The 13,413-nt window shown below is 37.6% G+C and overlaps 1 protein-coding gene across 4 annotated transcripts in view; it reads left to right on the top strand.

Annotated features, from left to right (window-relative positions):
* The window catches only part of LIFR (LIF receptor subunit alpha), a 99,848-nt gene that overhangs the window by 42,913 nt on the left and 43,522 nt on the right, over positions 1 to 13,413 (top strand). For all 4 annotated transcript variants that reach the window (XM_081315695.1, XM_081315697.1, XM_081315696.1 and 1 more), the window contains exons 3-7: positions 4,029 to 4,152; positions 7,558 to 7,721; positions 9,209 to 9,372; positions 11,525 to 11,699; positions 12,804 to 13,097. In XM_081315695.1, the coding sequence (XP_081171821.1) occupies positions 4,029 to 4,152; positions 7,558 to 7,721; positions 9,209 to 9,372; positions 11,525 to 11,699; positions 12,804 to 13,097 (921 nt within the window). The remainder of the gene's footprint in view (positions 1 to 4,028; positions 4,153 to 7,557; positions 7,722 to 9,208; positions 9,373 to 11,524; positions 11,700 to 12,803; positions 13,098 to 13,413) is intronic.

Genomic DNA, 13,413 nt, shown 5'->3' with positions numbered 1-13,413 from the left:
CTCCTATAAACTCAACCATAAGTTGATGTCCACTGATTGATAGCAGAAACAAGCTCTGATGTTGGTGACTCAAAAGAGCAGGGAGACAATGAACAGCTCAACCACCTCTTACTAGAGAACCATATACCTTTAAAAGTGACTTTCAATGCTACTTGGAATTATGAGAAATGAAATTCATATACCGTAGTACCCAGGTTGGAGCATAGGAATTTAAAACAGGTAGTCCTTGTCTTACCACTGGTCACAGTTCAAAGTTGTGATGGAAGCACAAAAAGGTACTTATGACCCAAATTTGAAATTCTGGTCCCCCTCCTCATGGTCACATGATGGCATTTTGGGTGCTCAGCAACCTGCCCTCCTTTAAAGCTGTTTGCAGTGTCCTGTAGTTATGAGACCACAATTTAGGATGTTTTTTTGCAAAAAACCAAACCAAACCAGAGTTTACTTCCAGTTTCTAGCAAAATACGCCCATTGTGGACAATGGATTCACTTAGCAACCCACAGGGTTCACTTAATAATCATGTCATTTTCTTTATGACAACTGTAAAAAAAGTTGCAGAATCAGATCGGTCATGTGATAACCCTCTTAACAACTGGCCCAACTTATGACTTAAGTTGTGGCTTAATTATAGTTGAAAACTGAGGACTACCTGTATGATTCTTTGGAACACTGGAGGGCTTCCATGTACCATTTGGTTTCCTGCTGAGAGGACCCAGGTGGAAAGATGAATCCCAGATCTATTTTTCAAACAACTTATATTTTCAAACCCAGAATCAGGGAATTGTCCAGTTCTAACAAGGGACCATCTTTGTAAAGATGCAGAAATGTTTTAAGGCTTCGTCTCAATCCTGCCAAGACTGAGTGGCTGTTCATACCGGCATCTCGGACTGACTAGCTTTTTCCATCATTAACAATAGGGGGTGAGGTGTTACCTCCCCGTTGATAGGGCTCGCAACTTGGGCGTCCTCCTGGATTCACGGCTCAGTTTTGAAGATCATATAGGAGCCGTGACCAGGGGGGCTTTTGCCCAGGTTCGCCTGGTGCACCAGTTGCAGCCCTATCTGGACCGAGATGCCCTACGCACAGTCACTCATGCGCTCGTGACCTCCTGGTTAAACTACTGCAATGCCCTCTACATGGGGCTGCCCTTGAGGACCACTCAGAGGCTTCAACTGGTGCAGAATGCAGCCGCGCGAGTTGTGATGGGAGCTTCCCGATACTCTCGTGTAACACCTCTTCTCCGGGAACTGCATTGGCTTCCAGTTGTCCTCCGGGTGAGATTCAAGGTGCTGGTAATGACCTATAAAGCCCTAAATGGCTTGGGTCCGGACTATCTAAGGGAACACCTGCTGCCGGCATCATCTTCCCATCGTCCTGTGCGCTCCCACAGGGAGGGCCTTCTCAGGATACCACCGGTTAATGAATGCCGGCGGGTTATTCCCAGGGGAAGGGCGTTCTCTGTGGGTGCGCCTGCCCTATGGAACCAACTACCTACGGAAATTAGGACTGCCCCTGACCTTCGCTCATTTCACCAGGACCTGAAAACTTGGCTCTTCGAGCTGTTTGGCCCAGACTGAGGGGTTTTTAATTTTAATTGTTGGGGCTTGAATTTAATTAATTGTTTTAATTGATCTTAATTTTTGTATTTCATGGTTTTAACTGCCCTCTAAACCGCCCTGAGTCCTACGGGAATAGGGCGGTATATAAATTCAATAAATAAAATTAATTAATTAATTAATTAATTAATTAATTTGCAAGATTTATATGGCCACCAAATTCAACCAACTGAGCAGCATACAAGAGTCAAATATAAATGCCAATCCCACTGCCCCAAACGAAAAGAAACACAATACTTTAAAAATCAACTAAAACCATCAAATGGTACTGGATTGAAATGTATTGCAACTAATAATTTAGACTCCATTCATCTGGAACCAAAGACCTGGGGAATAAACAGCCATGTCTTAACTGCCTTTCTACTTGCCTTTATTAAAAATGAACTTTGCTGGACTTTCTGACATTCAGAGAGTTCATATAAAGTTGATTGTAAAATACTTCCTGTTTTTTACTTTTATATAACTCTGTGTGGTTTATGGTTCAGTGGTTTGTGGCTTGTGCTGCAGCAAGATCACCAACCAGAGAGTTTGCTTTTTAGTGGTAACATGTTTTGATTCTTCTGTTTTTGTTTTTATGGGATTTTTTTTATATTGCTTAGACCAGGGGTAGGCAACCTCGGCTCTTTTATGACTCATGGACTTCAACTCCCAGAACTCCTGAGCCAGCTTGGCTGGCTCAGGAATTCTGGGAGTTGAAGTCCATGAGTCATAAAAGAGCCGAGGTTGCCTACCCCTGGCTTAGACTGTTGTATTTTCTTTGTAACTAATTTCACCATAGGCTTTCCACCTGTGAACCTTCCCACCCCCTTTTTCCTAAGAGGTCATGGCTACATACCCGGGGATCTCTCTTCATTTTATCCTTACACCGACTCTGTGATGTGGGTTGAACTGAGTGGCCCTTGAGTTTGCATGGCTGAAAATAGGCTTGAATTTCAGTCTTCCTGTTCTAATCCACTCAGTATACCACACTGGCTCACAGTAGTTTGGCTACTGTTTGCATTCTTGTTTTTAATAATTTGATTAAGTGGTGTTGCTGTTAGGTGTTGAACTAGAGCTATGTTAAAGTGTTTGATTAGGCTTCAGTCCAGATTCTCAGTTGATCCTAAGGTACTCTGGGTACTATTGACCAAACTGGTAAATGTATCACAACCTACCTCATATGTGTATTTCAAAAACTGTATTATTCCACCTTGATCTGCTGGGAAAAAGACAGAATATACTACATGCAGTAAATCAGCAGAAGTCAATAGAATAATATGGAACTGTTAGCATCTACCTGTATTGCTGAATTTAGGAAGGAATCCTGCTTAACTCACAATGCAACCATCCTAGGAGAAATCTGGTTTACATTTAATGAAAAACTCTTGACCATTCAGCTATGAGCTTCAAGTCAATCCAGTAGGGTATTTTTTTTAGGAAACATAAAATAAAATAAAGTCTGTTGTTAATATTGAGGTGTTTTTTTCCTTCCTGATATTTTCCCTACAAATTCAGGGTCCACTTTTGTTTCCAGGTAAACCAAAAGTTTATCTATTGGTTGCAATAGGAATTGACCAATCAGTCCTAAGCCTTATATCATGGCTTCAGAGAGAGAGTAAATGGCCCCAAATCACCTTTGATGCCAAGGCAGGACTAGAATTTACAGTTCCCTAGTTTCTAGCCTGGTGCCTTAACCACTAGATCAAAGTGACTATTAGTGCTCAGGTGCTCATTCTGTTTTAAAGAATCAAGGTTAATTTTCTAAAAACCTTATTAATTTACAGTCTGAAAATGAACTTTCCTGATTCCAGACACAAAATAATACATAAGCAGTTCTATATTAGCTTGCTTATTATGGCTCCCTTCAAGCTGGCTTGAGACAATAAATGTTGAGGGCAATATTTTGCATTAAAGATCACTTGATCCATTTCAGAGAGTGACATCTATGAAAGTTCAATAGAAGATAGTAACTGTAGCTCAGGATTCATTGAAGGACTTCACATCATTGAAAGTTCTCTGGGAAAGGGAATTATTATTAACCCATTGTAAAATATGTTTGAAATATGAGATGGTTTGATGAGTCGAACCATTCCATAGCTCCAAATATATTCACCAGGCATTTATTTGATTGATGGATTGATTTTTATTCTCCCTTTCTTATTTTTATAAATAACTCAGGGTGGCAAACATAATAATGCTCTTTCCTTCTTTTATTTTCCCCACAATAACCACCTTGTAAAGTCAGTTGAGCTGAAAAGGGTGACTGGCCCAAGATCACCCAGTTGGCTTTCATGCCAAACCTAGAACTAGAACTCGGTCTCCTGTTTTTTAGCTTGCTGTCTTAAACACTGGACTATCTTTTGAGTTTTCATAGCTTTTGGAGCATAGATTTTTGAAGTGGATGTTCATTAACATTTTTATTTTGGTTCCAGATTCTTCATATTTGGCTCAGAACTTGACATGTATAACACACAACCTTGACAATGTTGTCTGCACTTGGACTACAGCTGCTGGAGATGATTCAAAACTTACTTATGAATTCTGTTACAATGTCAGGTAACAATATTGATAGCTTGAACAAAATCTTTTTCATAATTTGATACTGTGATGTATCAAGAATTGGTTTAAGAAAGTGCTCTTTAGAGACAGAGAACCAATGGAGTCTATAGAAACAAAGGTTTGCCTTGGCCTTGTAAATAAACTCAATTTATTCATGTTTGACCTGTGCCAATGGTCACTACAAATATGTCTCAGGTATGATAGTGAAGTAGAAAGGACCGCATTCTTCAGATTGTATCACCACTGGTATTTTCATTCACCACAACACTGGCAAATTGTCTTCCTCAAATGAATCAGAAAAAAAAGAAGGGATTTGTTTTAGTTAAATTTTAGTTGCATTTCAGATTTGAACTATCTTCAAGGACCATACTACAGTATATTTCTAATGCATGTAGTTAATCCAGAAATTATTAATCCATGGGTTATTGAAGGAAGTCTCCAGGAATGAAGGAGACGATATAAGTAAACTACCCATACACTAGCTTGCTCCAGATGTCTAGACTTCAGATAGTGTAGTTCCCTAAAGCTATCTTGGATGAGAGTTGGTCCAACACAATTAGAAACCTTCAATTTTGGAAAGATGGTGTAGAAAATGCAATAGATTTAAGTTGGAAATAGTGTGACTTGGAAATTTAGAACTAATGCCAACTTGAGGTTCTTAAAGAGATGGCTCTACAAACAAAAGAATGTTTTTGGTACATTGCTTGCTTGCCATTTTAAGAGTCAAATCAGTTTCATCTTTGTCTTTTTAAAATTGTATTGTATCAGCCTTCATTCAGGGAAAATAATTCACAGTACTGTTCAGGGCTTCCAGGTTTTTTTAAATAAGAATTTTGAGGGAAATGAAAGGAATGATATGAAAGAATGTATGGGGAAAATACCATAGTAGAAATCAGCTGGTAAATCCTTGGGAGTTTCATGGAACATCCCAAGCATAGGGAGCTGACTCACTATCTTATATTTTCCTGTTGTCAATAAATACAAAAGAGACACTTGGTAATATTTCTGAGATCTGAAGAAACCATCATTAAAAGAAAAAACATCCATACCCTGGTTTCTTTAAAACCATAGCAAGATTTTTGTGTCAACTACAAAGAATGAGGATTCAGAGGTAAATAGTGTTCTGCTTTTTCCAAGAATCCTGTGATAGGCATCACCAGACTAAATATTCTTCCAAGGGACCATAATCGGTCTGAATACTTCTGTCAAAGGGCATTTGACATAAAACATTTTGTTCTGTGAAAAGTTTCTCAATATATAACAGGAAGTTGCTATGCAGCAAGCATTGTTACAGTCTTTAATTAAAATACTTGGTACTTGGAAAATTCCATTGTACATCTCTGGTCAAATGCGGTGATGAAAAATGTTATCACAGCCACTCAATAAGATATAAACCCATCTATGTGTGTCAAAATTTGCCCAAAGTTCTTTTTTTTCTGTCAACACTCCAAATATTTGTCTATTATGTGGTATTAAACCATTTAAGTCCTCAAAAGATCTCCTTTGTTTTTGCTGCTAAGAGGTTTTCAGCAGGAGACAAAAACTTGCTTCTAATTTAGCAGATTTGAGGGTAAGACAACGTTACCTTTCCCGAAGAGCATGAATCATGAATCACTTTTTCTGTTTTTCTTTCGATTGTGGCTTTTTTCTTATGCAAATTATTAGAATTTTAACCAAGATTGGACTTGTCACATTTTTGTTTAAGTAGGAAGAAGAAAATGAAGTAACCCATTCACCTTTAAAAAAAAAGTTGAAAAGCATTATGAAGCAGTATGTAAGCCTAAGTACTGTTGCTATTGCTATTTTGTCCAGAATTTCCATTTTTGACACCATACTTAATGGTGGTTCAGTTTTATTTTTAGAGTTGTATCGCAAACCATTGTCAAGCATGAACAACCAAACCTACACTGTGGAGTTCAAAGTAGTTATTGTTTTAATGCCTATTTCATAGAAATCTTCCAAGTCTGGCCTGGGAAAGACTAGATCAGGCTCAAAGCATGTGGGGAAGTTTTTATTTATTTATTTATTTATTTATTTATTTATTTATTTATTTATTTATTTATTTATTTATTTATTTATTTATTTATTTGATTTATATACCGCCCTTCTCCTGAAGGACTCAGGGCGGTGTACAGGGCAATAAAAATAAGAATACAGGATACAAGATTTAAAGTTAAATGATTGTGCCCAATGTAGTAGGTTAGTTTTTAGATCACACCAGAAGGAGCGAAGGTCGGGGGCCATCTGGAGTTCAGCCGGTAAGCGGTTCCAAAGGATTGGTGCACCCACCGAGAATGCTCTCCCCCTGGGGGTCACCAGCCGACATTCTCTGACCGGTGGTACCCTGAGGAGGCCCTCTCTGTGGGAACGTACAGGACGGAGGGAAGTTGACGCCGGCAGTAGGTGCTCCCGTAGGTTATGACTGTGTCCTCTTGTGTTTATGTAATAAATTCAGGCTAATTCTTCATTTGATCCTTCCTCCTGACTGGGATGGTTGCTGTTAACAACCATCTTGAAAGGAATGGGGAAAAATCGTGTTTGGTTCTTGGTTTTTGAACAAATTCATTAAGACTGCACTTCCATAATCCGTACATGAGCTGATATGTAAGTGCTCACTTTCTAGGATCTTCAGAAAACATCTAAAATAAGTACTTTTTTAAAAAAAAAATCCCTGAAAAGATAGCAATAGCACTTAGACTTATATACCACTTCAACAGTGCTTTACAGCCTTCCGTAAGCAATTTACAGACTCAGCATATTGCCCCCAACAATCCAAATCCTCATTTTACTGTCCTTGGAAGGATGTAAGGCTGAGTCAATCTTGAGCCAGTGATATTTGAATTGCCAAACTGCTGGCAATCAGCAGTCAGCAGAATTAGCTTGCAATGCTGCATTCTAACCACAGCATGACCATGGCATAATTAACTTTTTAACTGAAGTTTTTTTAATTTTTTTTTAGTATTATAGAAATGGATTCAGATATTTAAAAAGTGTCAAAGTTGTCATTTGGCTCAAGTTTTCATTTTTTCCTACTCCAGATTGCTGTTACACTTTATTAAATACACAATGAACTTGGAGTAATTTAATAGCCAGTGAGTCTTTTGCATGTAAAATAGCGTTTTGTTTGTTTGTTTGTTTGTTTGTTTTTTGTAATTTTGGCCGCCTTGCTATACATGTGTTTCAGGAACACCAAAACAGAAAAAAATGTCCTGCTTCTCTGGAGTGCTTTTTAGGCTATGGTTAGACAATACATTGGTAAATTCAATTTATTATTGAATTTGACTTTAGGTAGAGTTTTAATCTTCAATCAAGATATTGCGAATTACTCTGACTTTTGTGATAGTTGTTCTCCTATAATTTAAAATTATTTCCAATAGCTAAGCTGAATTTTTTCTTTTGCAGTTTTTCTGAACCACAATGTTCAATAACCAAGGAAAAAAAGGCAACATTTGCATTAATTATCTTTGAACATATGCAGATTGAGATAACCACCCTCAATTCATCTAAGGGAGAACAGGAAGATCCCCTAGCTGAAAATGCATTTTTGCTTTCTGAAAAAGACATTTGTAAGTATACTTTTTTCTATATTCAAGACTAAAATGTTTGGAATTTAATGGCTGAGTTTGGAATAATGCTAAGAATCAGCCTAGGTGGGCTTCAGGCTTACATTAAACTTCTTATACTTTTATTTTCATGCAGTCTAAAATAAAGCATTACCCGAATTCTCCAAGTATTTCCTTTTCTAGATTATGTTTTATGCAATCCATAATGTGAAGTTTATAATAAATACAGAGAAAATGTACTCGTTCAATTTGGGATTATTGTGTTTAGACTGGAAACTCTTAAACTTCTACTGCACCAGTTCATCTATATTTTTTTCTCCTGCTGCACATTAATAATAATAATAATAATAATAATAATAATAATAATAATAATAATAATAATAATAATAATAATAATAATAGCATTTCCAGTGAAGTGAGTTGCTTTGTTAAAAACTTTGATGTGAAGTAATCTAGAGATAAAATAGTTGGGAAGACAGAGTAAGGACCTTTTAATTTGGGGGTCCAGATCCTGTTTGAGATTTCCTATGCTTCCTCTGATGATGATCAGGGCAGCTGAATACTAGATGTAACATGTTGTGACTGCTTTATGCTATCTCCAGAGATTCAAGACAGTAAGTAGATTTCTTTTGTCCAATAACAAAATATCTATTTCTGATCATCTGGTTCTTTCTGTCTGTTATATAGAATGACAACTAAGGCCATACATGAATGAAATTATTTCAGATAATTTATACCTATAACATAGTATGTTATATGATTTCTATGTGTACTGATATTTCTCAGAATACATATATCCTGTTTTCAAGCTTTGAAAGGTTTGATTTTGCTTGTTTTTCTTGTTTATAAAATGGAAAGGGAGTTTTCTCCATTTTAAGAATACAGTGGTAGAGGATAGATTAGAGATGATGTTCTAGTTTGGAATTCTGCCAAACAATAATTTCCCACAGTATTTCATAATAATTTGGCTGTTTATGACTTAGGAAACCTTACAGTTTTATGAAAATGTAAAACTGTTCTGCAGTTTAAATGGTAAGATTTGATGTACAGTTTCTTTCAAGAGAGCATGACTCTTGAATTCAAATATTCAGTGTGAAGCCCTGACTACAGCTGTGATTTTTGATTAATTGATTAATTAATTGATTAATTTTTGATTAATTAAAGTTAAAAATAAAAGTACATATATCATTGTGGCAAAATATTATCTTGTTTTCTTTTTAGCTTGTGGTTAAAGAATACACTGTCAAATTCAATTTCCAGTAAAATCCTTTACATTTGTCAATAACAATATTATCAGTTGTCACACTTTTCATGTTACAAATTTGCCTTTGATGAAATCATTACTGTAAAAGAAACTATGGTACAATAGTTATTTTCACTGGAGTTTGAAAAATTCCAGTGACTGCATCAGGAAGGAAGAGATCTCTGTTCAGAACACTTATTGACATCCAGTATTTCTGAGTCCAATTAACCTTTTTTCTTCCACCCAGTACTTGTTCCTCCGAGGCCTCATATTCATAGACTGACTCCAGATTTTTTAGCTGACACATTGATTCTGGAATGGAATGATGGCGGATCAGTCTTTCAATACAAAATTGATTGTACTTGGCAAATTCAGATTCTGCGTAAAGATCCAATGGAGGAAATAGCACTAGTAAGTTGTCTCTCTTTACACCTCTCTGTTTGTGTATGTGTATTTGTGCAATCTGATAGTCTGTAGCGATAGAGAATGATTGATCCCATTCTCAGGTGACAGTTGTAATCAAAGACCCTGAATGGCAGCATCTTGAGCTAATCATTACAATCATCAATAAAAGCAAGTTTAATCATTAGAGAGAGAAGCTGATGATAAAAAGCAAAGAGTTAAGGAGGAAATTGCAAGGCAATTACCGTGATCCACTATAAGCCTGCAAACCGATGAAATGGAAGTAGAGCCGCTTTGAAATGTTGGAAAATTACAGTGAGACACATGGCACAATGATTGCCTTCCTCAGAGTCCTGGTGATGACTTCTGCCATCATCAGGCAGAAGCTTTCATCATGCTGCTATGGGAATCCTGGATTCACGGCTCAATTTTGAAGACCATATAGGAGCCGTGACCAGGGGGGCTTTTGCCCAGGTTCACCTGGTGCGCCAGTGGTGACCCTACCTGGACCGAGATGCCCTACGCACAGTCACTCATGCGCTCGTGACCTCCCGTTTAGACTACTGCAACGCTGTCTACATGGGGCTGCCCTTGAGGACCACTCGGAGGCTTCAACTGGTGCAGAATGCAGCCACGCGAGTTGTGATGGGGGTTTCCCGATACTCCCATGTAACACCTCTACTCCGCGAGCTGCATTGGCTTCCAGTTGCCTTCCGGGTGAGATTCAAGGTGCTGGTGATGACCTATAAAGCCCTTAATGGCTTGGGTCCGGGATATTTGAGGGAACACCTGCTGCCATCAAGTTCTCTTTATCCAGTGCGCTCACAAAGGGAGGGTCTTCTCAGGGTACCGCCGGTAAAAGATTGCTGGCGGATAACACCCAGGGAGAGGGCCTTCTCTGTGGGTGCGCCTGCCCTCTGGAACCAGCTGCCCGTGGAGCTTAGGACTGCCCCCGATCTTCGATCATTCTGCCGGGACCTGAAGACCTGGCTCTTTGAGCTCTCCGGCCCAGGCTGAGAATTTTTAACTGGGGTTTTTATTTTTAGGGATAATTTAATCTTTTTTAATTGTTTTTTTTAACTTTTGTATTTTGTATTGGTTTGATTTTAAAATACCCTGTAAACCGCCCTGAGTCCTTCGGGAAAGGGCTGTATATAAATTTAATAATTTAATAATAATTTAATATGAAAATTATAATCCAGCACTTTTGCACGTCAGCAGGTAGGGCTAAAGTGTTTGAATAGAAAATCCTGTTTAACTAGGAAATTCACTGAATTCACATATATGGTAAGGCATAGCTGGTTTTAGATGAAAAGCAGTGGATGAAACAGTCAGTATTCTTTATTAACCAAGATGTACTGCTTAACTATGTTACTCTGGGTTGTTATACAACTCACAGGAAAACAAGTCATAGCTTAGCATGATGTGTCATAGTACCAAACCTCTTTAAAGAGTCTCCCTACTTCTTTGCTTAAATTGTATCCCAAAAACCTGCAAGAATAAAAAGGATGCAGGAAAATGTATGTGTTAGCCATTGTAAAATGAGAGGCTTAGCAATGAGGGTGGGGTATTTTTTAAAAAAGTATTTATTTGATTTTATTTACAAATTACAAGAAAAAATGACAAAAATTAAGTACACTAACCTCTCCAGATAATTAACCTCCATGCCTAAATTAAACTTAAAACAACAAAAACACAAACACCGCCAGAAAGAAAGAAAGAAAGGATTGGGGGAAAATCATCAAACTAAAAAAGAGACAAAAAGGGAAATAATTTCTTATCTATTATACTCATCAATAGTCACTGTTTTACTAAGAATTATTATATCCTACTATAAAAATGGTTGGTACAAAATATTATTGTAAAACATCACAAAATCTCTGCATAATAATACATATTTCTTCATCCTTTGAATGGCAGAAATTGCTACCTTTTCCAAAACAGATGGATCACATATTTCTAAAATCTGTCCCTTAATATCTGAAATAATATCAATAATATCAATATGATATTCCAATTCAACATGTTTCTTTTAGTCTTAATGTAGTCTTTAGTGTTAATATAGTGGTCTTTTTGCCTAAATTCTGTTCTTGCACATCAGCAGTGCAATGATTAGTTATGTTGGTAAATATAAATTTGGAACAAATCTTGTGTTTTTTAGGAGACATATAACACATCAGTTGGCAGCAAAGATTCTCTCCTTCGTTGGGAATGGACATCAGATCTGCCTTTTAATTGCACCACTCACTACATTAGGATTCGCTGTTTTCTTAATGAGAACAATTTTGATGGAAAGAAGATGTGGAGTGAATGGAGTCCACTTTCAACCATTCCAGGTAAGATGATGCAGATGAGCCCAGCATTTGGAATAAGAAGAGTCTTATCAAATATGCACCTACTGATGGATGACTAGCTGACTCATTCTCTTCTTGGTACTCACAGTACCGAGAGTTTCTGTGCATGTGTTCCTGTTTTCTAAATGGGCGAAAGACTGAATTTTAATCATCCATCTAGCAATCTTTTGTTAGAAATAGAAAAATATGGGCAAACTATGGAAGATTTGGTTTACCAAAAAGTAAAAGTGCTTCCAGACCAATTTAGATTCTTTTTTAATTTTTACTTTTAGAGGCATGTTGTTCCACTGATTAATTGTTCTCACTGACAGAAAATTTCTCGTTAGTTCTAGGTTGGAGAAAGAAATTTTGTGAGTTTAGTTTGTTTCACATTCAAAATCGGTGGCTCTATTTTTCTAAAGACTGAGATTTTTCAGGACAAGTAGAGCTTTTTTTCTCATAGAACGCTCAGAACGGAGTTCCGGCACCTTTTTTGGATGGAACCTTGTAGGGTAGGCAAGGTGGGTTGTATGACATGTGTGAGTTCCGGCACCTTTTTCTTTTACAAAAAAAGCACTGAGTAGAGCCTTGGTGGAGCAGTGGGCTAATGCCTCCTTAAGTAACACCAGCTGCCTGCAATTAGTGCAGGTTCGCATCCCACCAGGCTCAAGGTTGACTCAGCCTTCCATCCTTCTGAGGTAGGTAAAATGAGGACCCAGATTGTTGGGGGCAATAAGCTGACTTTGTAAAAAAAAAATGCCACTGGGGGGGTGGGGCGAAAGCCCTAATAAGCAGGTATATACGTACATAGAATGAAGGCTATTGTGCTTTAGATTGTAAGCCGCCCTGAGTCTTGGGAGAAGGGCGGGATATAAATGGGATTTTTTTTAAAAAGAGTAATTTTAGTTAATATTGTTAATTTAAGTGTACCTTCTTAAAGGCACCTGTGTTCTGCTGTGCTTCCCGTTCATTGTGATGGAGATTATGGCTCAGTGGCTATAATTCTCCAGAGGCTGAGCCTCTAAATGGATTGTTATGTGCAGCTGTTCTGCTGGATAATCAATGTTGCCAATTCTTTCCTTTCTCAGTCTCATTTTTCTGTTGCAGGAAAGGATACTGGCAATTTCACAAAAATGTACCCTTTAGATAAAGTGGTGGTTGGAGGTTCCAATGTGACTTTCTGCTGTATGTATAAAGCTGAAGACACTTTCATCAATATTAACTATGGGAATTGGTGTGAAAGTGAGATCTGTAAGGGTACCCCTCTCACCAAATGGAGCAAGTCACTCTTTGTGCAAAATGTCACTGCTGCCGCTAATTCTGGATATAATGCCTGGTGTAAAATGAAAAAGGGAGGAACAGCCAAGTTCTTTGTTACTGGAACGGTTTTATTTGTGGGCTGTAAGTATTCTTTTTCCCCCCCTTATATTTTATGGTTTACATATTCTGTGTGGATCCATGTGTAGGTAAACAATTTGGGTGGATGACAAAGATAAAAAAAAGTTGGTGAAAATAATAAAAGGAGAAATGAAATAAAATGTGTAAAAACTGCTTTCTACATATGGGTCTTAATGTCAAGAGCAGGAAACTTTAGAGTCCGGCAGTTCAAATGAATGTATAGGTTCGTTATATGCTAAAGCTCTATACAAGAATTTGAACTATTAACAGGCAAAGCAAACAGGCGATGGATAAGAATCAACAGAATTCAAGGCTGCCT

The sequence above is a fragment of the Vipera berus genome (assembly GCF_964194415.1).
Source record: "Vipera berus genome assembly, chromosome: 2".
Classification (NCBI taxonomy): domain Eukaryota; kingdom Metazoa; phylum Chordata; class Lepidosauria; order Squamata; family Viperidae; genus Vipera; species Vipera berus.
The sequence above is the reverse complement of the archived record's forward strand: the minus strand, read 5'-3'. Positions and strand labels throughout refer to the sequence as shown.